The following is an 8,660-nucleotide window of genomic DNA, read 5'->3' as shown; positions in this document are numbered from 1 at the left end:
TATATATATATCGAAAAAGTACTCAGGTAAAATTTCGTTGATATCAAGCAGGATGTCCAACATTTGAATGAATGTATCTTTTGGATACACATCTGTGTGGAGCATCAACCCAAAAGCAACAACCCATCGCATACCTTAGTTTCAACAAAATTTGGCATCCTTTTAATTCGCAGTTGCAAAAATAAAGCTTTTCCTTCGTCACTTATAAATGGTAAATAAATATAGTACATGGATTTGTGTTGCTGTTGCTCTCTCGGAGAGGCCAATGCTCCTCTGGCCCAGGAATACATATTTAGGAACCACTCCGGTCCGACCTAGTCCTCCTTGACGGTGAAGGAGTGCGAGAGGCCCTCGTAGGGGTACTTTCCGCCGAGGATGTACTTGTACTCGCCCGAATGCCGGATGCGGTAGACCCCTGGAAGCGTTTGCGGGCTGATGTTCCAGTATATTTCCAGATCGCTGAATCCCAAAATCGTGTTGGTGCGGTGCCAGATCATCCTGCAAAAGATGGTTGGAGATGGTAGAAGAGTTTGCCCGCGGGAATACCGTTGAAATACTTACTTGGTCTCCCAACTGGCGTCCGTGTAGGCTACCTTCCAGCGGTCTTCGTTGATCTTGCGCTCCACGGTGAAGTAGGTCTTTTCGGTGAAGAGGTTGTTGCGCGGATTGCCCGAGATGTAGGTGACCTTGACCGTGTCGTTGATTCCGTACTCCTTCTCGGGCTGCGTCTTCACATACCCAAAGTCCGTGTTGATCGGATGTCCGTCGAAGAGCACGCCCGTGTTGAGGGACAGCATCACGTCGTTCATGTAGGGCGGACTGGGACCCGACTCAACCGTCTCGTTCCGCATCAGGGCCTTGGTTAGGCGCTCGAACACGTCCATGTAGATGGAGTGCGTGTGCGGCCCGAATATCGTGGAAGCGGCCTCGTATCTCTGAGCCTGGTACTCCTCGGGAGTCACCGTGTAGCTGGTGTAGATGTTGGTCAACCCGGCGATAATAACTTCCGTGTCTAGGCCCCCTGCGGCGGAGGCTGCGGCCCGGATCTGGTTGCGCAGGCGCCGTCCAGCCATCGTCGTGAACTCGCATGGAACGGCGGCGATGATTACATCTCCGATCTTCAGAAGCTGGTCGGACACGATCTTCGGCTGCCACTCGTACGGGAAGGTGGCCTAGAAGGCGGAAACATTAGCAAATCGTTCAGATCAGAGGACAGGTCCCTTAGAATACTCACCCTGCCGGTGGCCAGGAGAATGGGCTTCGGCTCGTGGCACTTGATGTCCTCCTGGGTCGGAGTTGCGATAAAGTCGCGCACAAAGTTCCACATGGGGTTGTCCGTGGTGGTGCCCTGCTCGAAGCTGAAGGCGCCGGGTCCGTCCGTGGTGCCGGCGGCGAAGCTGTAGCCCATGGCCGGCTGACATCCCCTGATCTTGTCGATCTTCCGGCTGAGCGGGTTGTAGGCGCTGCCGTTGTAGTTGGGCATGTCCACGAACTGGTGAATGAAACGCACGTCGCCAGTGACCTCGCGGGCCGTCGACTCCTGGCTCTGCTCATTCAGCAGACCAAGAGCGGCGTCCGCCAGCCGCTGCCCCAGGATCTGGGTGCTCTCCACCATGTCCCGGCCGGGGCCGGAGGCGAAGCATTCTCCCTCGCCGGAGGGGCAGCGTGAGGTGAGCAGATCGCACTCATTGCCCGAGATGGAGCACTTGGGTCCCATGATGTTGGGGGACACATCACCCAGGTTGGAGGAGCAGAAGGCGCCCACGAACTTGCCCTTGCCCGGCATCTTGTTCGGGTTGTACTCCTTCTCCAGGAGCAGGGCGGCGTATCCGACGTTGTCGCTGGTCACCAGCCTGTTGGTGTTGTTCATGGAGGTGGCATGCACTGCGTACCAGTTGAAGGCGCCTAGCAAATTGTTCTCCAGATCCACGAAACGCAGCTGCGTCAGGGTCTTGTCCGTGTCGTGCTCGTACTGGGCTCGCTCCTCCTCCGGATTGCGCAGATACGACGTCGGGGAGCGATTGATGTTCACGTTGAGGACGGTGGTCTTCGACAGAAAGATGCGTCCATCCACCAGGTTGTCAGTGGCTCGTTTGATGCACTTTGGGATAAGGAAAATAAGTTGACGTCCCATTTTGAATCCATTCTTTCTACTTACCAAATAGAGACCCTGGGCCATCACCTCAAAGGTCTGTGGGACGAAGCCCAAAATGGAGATGTCGTAGAGCAGGTGCATCAGGAACCCACCGGGCGCTCCGTGCGTGTGCGTGCCACTGATCGCCACGTTGTCCGTGTGGTAGAGGTTCCCGTAGCGGGCCTGAAGCCTCTTGATCACCTCCCGCTTCAGGCCGTACCCCATCATACCCGCGTCCGCGCTGACGAAGGCCACCCGGTTGCCCTTCTCGTCCTCCACCACGAAGGCACGAGCAAAGACGCGGGTGTGGATGCCACGACCCACTTGCTTGATGTTCGCATAACCCATCTGAGAAAGGAGGGAGTGAGGGCTCAGTCTTTCTGGTCACCACAATTCAAAGCACTTACAAAGTTGATCTCCACTGGGGGTCCGGTGATGTCTGCACGGCCAACACCCACCTTGTAGGTGGCACTGGCTAGGCCACAGAGCCCACTCAGGGCTATTAGAGCCAAGAAAGCAATCTTGGATATGGCCATCGTAGGATTAACAGCGAGCAACTGTGGTCTGCAAAGCAACACAAAAATGGACTGATTTGAAAAGAGATCTCAGATTCAAGCTCCCGTCTGTGGCTATCTCTGATTTCCTCCATGAGACACAGGGAAATCAATGAACCCCATCTGGCAGCCGCATTTGGCAACCCCCTCGAGTAGATTGCAAATATTTGCAACAAAGTGATTATGAGCCAACCGATAATCGAATGACAGCAGCGACTGAGGCACTCAGGCACCCATCCAAACCAATTCCACGCGACGACCATCATCTATCAATTGGATATAGTGGAAAAATGCAAATATCAATCGCTTGGACTCTGGTGCGACCTCCAGCAGACGCATCAATGTAAATGTGCGTGGCTATCCTCAATAACAAATATCAATAATAACAATATAGTAATAACAAAAGCAAAGTCGCAGCTCTGGGCTCCCTTATCAGCTGGTGAGTCGCGCTCAAAGATCGGGAACCGGTTTTTATCAGCTTGCGAAAGTAGCGGACAGAAGACAGCGGACAGCTGGGCTGGCGGCTTCTTCAGTGGCGGACTCAAACTCCCCACTCCGAGTCGCTGGTGAGCAGTGTAAATACTCGTCGCAGTATCTGGGAGAGTCAGTACTTTTGAAATCAAAAGTAGTTGGGGTTTTCCAAAACCACTGAAGACCCAGTACTCCCTCCCACAGCTTGCCTCTTTGTTACACTCTTGCAGAGGGTATTGTGATATCGCGAGGCGCTGTAGGACTGTCCGGCCGTTCTAAAAGCGAAAGAGTATCTACACCTTCGGTGTCCAGATGAATCCTTTCTTTCATGTTTTCCGCTGACTTGTGTTTAAATTTTCGCTGATGAATCGACTTCTTTTGTATGCAGCGGGTGTACCATATAGAACCCTCTCTCAGAGAATGCGTTAAATAGGAAATCGAGTGAGTAATTGTCGCGCATGTAAAGCAGTAGATAACCCTCCTCGCGCCGACCCCGCCTCTGGGACGGACACTCTGCATAATGGACGCACACCACAGGCCTGACATTGAAAACGAAATTATAATAAAATAAATATGCTGGCACTGGCACCGTGAGCCGACAACAACAGAAACCACAGCGATAACAGCTGCAGGGCCTTCGCACAAGATACAGATACAATTGGGATCGTAAACACGTATCTTTCTGTGGCGGTCGGTCGGTCGGTCGGTCTGTGACTGGTCTTGGCTTCGATTCGGATTGGGATGCGTATGCTTCAGATACTTTTGCAATACTTTTGTAATGAAATGGCAGCCGGCACACACTTACACAGAGAGAGAAAGAGAGGCTGATGTTGTTGCTGATGCTGAGCCAGATACAAAAGTATCTCTTGGATACACGACGCCAAACGCTGATCAACGGCGTTTGTCCGCCAATTGAGCAAATTACAGAAGATTTCGGTTGATGAGCCTTTTATACACTTCGCACTTAATACCGCCGTTCGCATATAGACATAGGTATGTACATATGTATGTATCTGTATCTTGGAGGTTGCTTGCACCCAATTCGGACTCGTTTTCGTGTATTATATTATGCAATCGACTCCTTTGGGCCGGCTTGACTCCGTCTCACTCAATCACTTGGCACTCAATCCGCTGATTGACCACATACAGACTTCAGGCTTCACACTAGACTAATTCCATAATTACTTTTATTAATGTCCAGAGCTTATCACACGCGCGAGCCACCTAATTATTGGCAAATTAGAGCGATTATCGGTGGGAATTTCAAAGCATTTCCCGCTGCACTGCAATGGCACTTGTTCGAGACTTGTCGATTCCAAAAACGGATTTCAAAACACGCCGAACGAACCCCCGAATGCCCGAGCTCGCTGTTGTATCTATTTATCTTTCCACGGCACTCATGCAAACGCGACACTCTTGATGGCCCCCTTTCAACTTCCAAAGCCGAACGAACCGACCAGAGCAGAGCTGAACTGTGGAGAGTGGAGATCTCTTGAAATGACGCCCGCTATGCGCCAAAGCTGTGCTTCGACTGGGAGCCCGCCACGAACCCGAGCTCGAGCTCTGAATGGATTTTTCGGGGTCTCTGTGGGCGTGTACGTGCGATCCATGAGTCAGTTTCTCAGTTGGTCAGTCTCTCAATCAGGGTATCTCTCTCTCTCTCTCTCTCTCTCTCTCTCTCTCTCTTCGTGATCTCCGAGTGTGGCTAGTATCACGACCCGCACTGTTGGTTATAACCAATCTGAATGAATGCCTTAAATAATCCGCCGATAGCTTATCATATCGCACTCTTACTGATGTAGTTTCCGCAGATCAGAGGCAATAGATTGGCCCTCCCACTTAGTGCTAATGTGCTTAAGTAAACAAGTACGAACTTTGACCCCCTGGAACCAAATATTCGCTATTGTTTTATTGTTCTCAGCTTCTCTTTAGCTGCGGACTAAGTATTTGCACTACGAAATGGTTGACTTTGGCTTACCTCAGCAGGTACTCGAATGCTCGTATAAGTTGAAAATTAGCTTGCCAAGAAGAGTCTGCTGCCTCCCTCCTTTAGGTCTGAGCCACGGACTGCTTCTGAATGGAGGCTCCAACGATTGGCCGCCCAAGTGTGGGGTCTTTAAAAATAACTACTCAAAGTTGATAGCCGTATCGCAGAGTTCCAGATTAGCCATGTTTTATGTCCCCCGATCGCGATACGGATTAGGTACGTTCAACGGGCCAAACTACAGATTCAGACGGGCTCAGAAGTTCTGAAAGAAAATAATAATAATTCATGTTTATTAAAATATCCGTCAGCTTGAAAAGCAATTTTCAATTGCAAGTAAAGTTGTTTATTCTTTTAATTCCAATTTCAAAGATCCCGCCCAATCTACCATCATCACGGCTGGCACCAGCTGTGTGCCAGACCGGTGCAGCTAATATTTAAAATTTAGGCAGCACTGCTGTGCGCGTTTTCCACCTAGTGGTATATTTTATCAAATTCATCAATCTATTAAATTTAATTTTGAACATATCGTACTTCCGTGCATCATTTATTGGATTGTATTTAAGTTCCTTTTCACTTTCAAATAATTTCTATTTGGCGCTCAAGTGTGGTGGGACAGAATCGAAATCCTGACCGTTTGCTTTTGTAAGTTACACAAAAATGTACTTAATATGTAGCCAATGTGTAGTTAGTGTGCAGTCGCCATGTAAAAAAATTAATTTAGCGGAAATTGTTGTTGACGTTTTTGCTTAAACCTTATTTTATAAGCAGTGCAATAAAGATGGAAACTTAAATTAAACCAGTCTTGTAGCAAATTGCTTAGATAATCCGATAAAATTATAAGTTCAGACTTGAGGGTCTTAGCTGGCTAGTAATATTCGACGGAATATCCAAAAAGAAGAGTATATGTGATGGAACTTGAATAATTCGTCAGTATATTTAGGGTATATTTTTAAAATGGGAAGGTATATTTTTGGTATATTTTGGCGTGGACGCCACCTGCGTAATGAGTAATTCTTGTACAATCATTACAAAATACTATTTTGAAAATAGCCCCAAAAAAAAGGGTCCAGCACTGGCCCAGTGGACGGGCAGACAACCAATGCGAGTGGGAAGTCTCCAGAGTCCCACGCAGAGTATACCCAATAGCCACACAGCAGTACAAAGCAGCCAAACCAAACCAGGAGCAGCAGAGGAATAAACATAAACCATTAACCATAAACCATGTCGAAGGCTGTGAACAACATGAGCATGGGCGTTGTGGAGCCGCAGGAGCGGATGAAGCACCTGTCGCACTGCGGCAACCTCATCGAAGTGGACAAGAACCAGCCCGTGACGCGGTAAGTCCGGACTCCCTCCAGGCAGGAGGCTCATGGCTCAAGGCCGTCCCAGTCGAGGCGTCTCAATGTCACAGAGGGGGACCTTGAGCGCACATTTGCCTTTGAAGGATGTTCTCAGTGTGTGTCCTTGCTAATTGGCGAATGCCCTTCGTTGCAGCTACTACCGCTCTGGGACGGAGATGCTGCGCATGGCCAACGTGTACCTGCGGGAGGGCAACCACGAAAACGCCTTCATCCTGTACTTGCGCTACATGACCCTATTCATCGAAAAGATTCGCCAGCACCCGGACTATGGTAACGTCAAGGCCGAGGTGCGAGACATCAACAAGCGCATCAAGGACGAGATCATGCCCACAACGGAGAAGCTGCGCGCTAAACTGCTGGCCCACTACCAGCGCGAATACGAGCAGTTCCTGGCCAACAAGGAGGCGGAGCGCGTCAAGGAGCTGGAGCGGGAGCGCGAACGGGAACGACAGCGCCAGAGGGAGCTGGCCAGTCGGCAGGCGGTGGGCTCCAGCGGGATACCCTCGCTCATTCCAGCCAATCTGCACGTGTTGATTGACGACGGTACCCAACCCTCGGCCCCGGATCTCGACCTGTTGGATCAGGTGGTCTACCCGAACGACTTCCCCACAGGAGCCAATCGCACCAACCTGCCGGGCTCTGGGCTACTGCTCCCAACAGGAGACGCGTCCTCCGACAAGACATCCAAGTGAGTTCAAGTTTAAGAAGCTGTTGCCAGCCCTCCCGCTCATCCGTTTCTGCCGCAGCTCGAAGCCCAGCTTCGACCGAAACCAGAAGCCGTCGTACAACCGCACGGATTCTTTGCTAGCCGGTTCATTGCGCATCGTCCACGTACCTGCCGACACCATGGAGGTATTTCTGCAGCTGGCAAAGGCCAACACCTCCAACAACATCGAGACGTGCGGCGTGCTCGCTGGTCATCTGGCCCAGAACCAGCTCTACATCACGCACATCATCACGCCACAGCAGCAGGGCACGCCGGACAGTTGCAACACGATGCACGAAGAGCAGATATTCGATGTGCAGGATCAAATGCAGCTAATCACGCTCGGCTGGATTCATGTGGGTAGCCTCTACTTTTTATATAAGCTCTTGATCCGAGTCTCTGATCTGCGGTTCCCCTACAGACCCATCCCAGCCAGACTGCTTTCCTGTCCTCCGTGGACTTGCACACGCACTGTTCCTACCAGATGATGATGCCCGAGGCCCTGGCCATCGTGTGTGCTCCCAAATACAACACGTGAGTCACCGCTGCTGACTCATCTGGAAATACATTTCTTATCTGCTTTTATTATTTAACGCTCAGCACTGGTTTCTTTATACTCACGCCCCACTACGGACTGGACTATATCGCCCAGTGCCGGCAATCGGGCTTCCATCCGCATCCGAATGACCCACCCCTATTCATGGAGGCACAGCACATTCAGAAGGATGCCCACACAAAGATCAAGGTCATCGATCTGCGCAGATAGTCGCCCAGTGAGGCAGCAAAGCGAATTTAGAAAATGCGTCGAGGGACACTCACCTCACAGATCTAGCATCACCACCAATAGCCCCCAATTTCAGTTGTCCCATGGAATCCCATGGCATCCCAAGGGACTTCCGCAATTGCAGGAAGAGAATGCACGCAGTCAAACAGTGATTAACCATAGACGTTACATAGAGAGACAGAGATACATATTTTCGGAATGCAGAGGGGATGTATTTTTGCATGCAACTGGTCCCAGCATCAGGGACGGGACTAGACTTCTAACATCCAACTATTTAGAGCACTTGGCTGCATTTGTTATTTTTTTTTTTGTATTTACTACCAGCTTTTGCTTTTCGTTTCCTCTTAAGAACCCAATGTGATTTGCAATTGTGGCTTACTCTTTCGTTCGTTACTATCTATAATTAATAATTAATACTATGTTAGGCCTTTGGCAGAAGATCCTCATCTACTCTATGCAGCTTTCAGAGCAACCTATTGTTGATGCTTCTCGTTAGTGTCTGACTATACTATTGCTAACTATCCGTAATAACCTGTTGAGAAAATAAGAATCATCATAAAATGCTATAACTTGATATAATTTAAAGAGAAATATTTAATTAATTAACTCGTCTTTTTCCTGAAAAAATGATCGGAACAATCTACAAGCTAAGAACAAAATCTA

At 49.8% G+C, this 8,660-nt stretch overlaps 2 protein-coding genes across 3 annotated transcripts; one reads left to right on the top strand and one right to left on the bottom strand.

Moving 5' to 3' along the window:
• Window positions 1-135: 135 nt before the first annotated feature.
• On the bottom strand, window positions 136-5,242 carry LOC108157355 (neutral ceramidase). Of its 2 annotated transcripts, none has more exons than XM_017289376.2 (6): window positions 5,138-5,242; window positions 2,542-2,698; window positions 2,159-2,482; window positions 1,235-2,101; window positions 562-1,172; window positions 136-498 (listed from the first exon to the last, which is right to left on the bottom strand). In XM_017289376.2, exons 2-6 carry the CDS (start codon window positions 2,668-2,670, stop codon window positions 315-317), a joined length of 2,115 nt encoding a protein of 704 aa, XP_017144865.1. In that variant the 5' UTR covers window positions 2,671-2,698; window positions 5,138-5,242; the 3' UTR covers window positions 136-314. The 2 variants fall into 2 exon arrangements, with proteins under 2 accessions (XP_017144865.1, XP_017144864.1); XM_017289375.1 differs by lacking the exon at window positions 5,138-5,242 and adding an exon at window positions 3,965-4,695.
• Window positions 5,243-6,131: 889 nt separating this feature from the next.
• LOC108156663 (STAM-binding protein-like A) lies at window positions 6,132-8,599 on the top strand. The gene is made up of 5 exons (XM_017288279.2): window positions 6,132-6,483; window positions 6,641-7,195; window positions 7,254-7,569; window positions 7,635-7,747; window positions 7,814-8,599. The coding sequence occupies exons 1-5, from the start codon at window positions 6,368-6,370 to the stop codon at window positions 7,977-7,979; spliced, it is 1,266 nt and encodes a 421-aa protein (XP_017143768.1). The 5' UTR covers window positions 6,132-6,367; the 3' UTR covers window positions 7,980-8,599.
• The last annotated feature ends 61 nt before the right edge of the window (window positions 8,600-8,660 follow it).

Source organism: Drosophila miranda, chromosome 2, assembly GCF_003369915.1.
Source record: "Drosophila miranda strain MSH22 chromosome 2, D.miranda_PacBio2.1, whole genome shotgun sequence".
NCBI lineage: Eukaryota > Metazoa > Arthropoda > Insecta > Diptera > Drosophilidae > Drosophila > Drosophila miranda.
The sequence above is the reverse complement of the archived record's forward strand: the minus strand, read 5'-3'. Positions and strand labels throughout refer to the sequence as shown.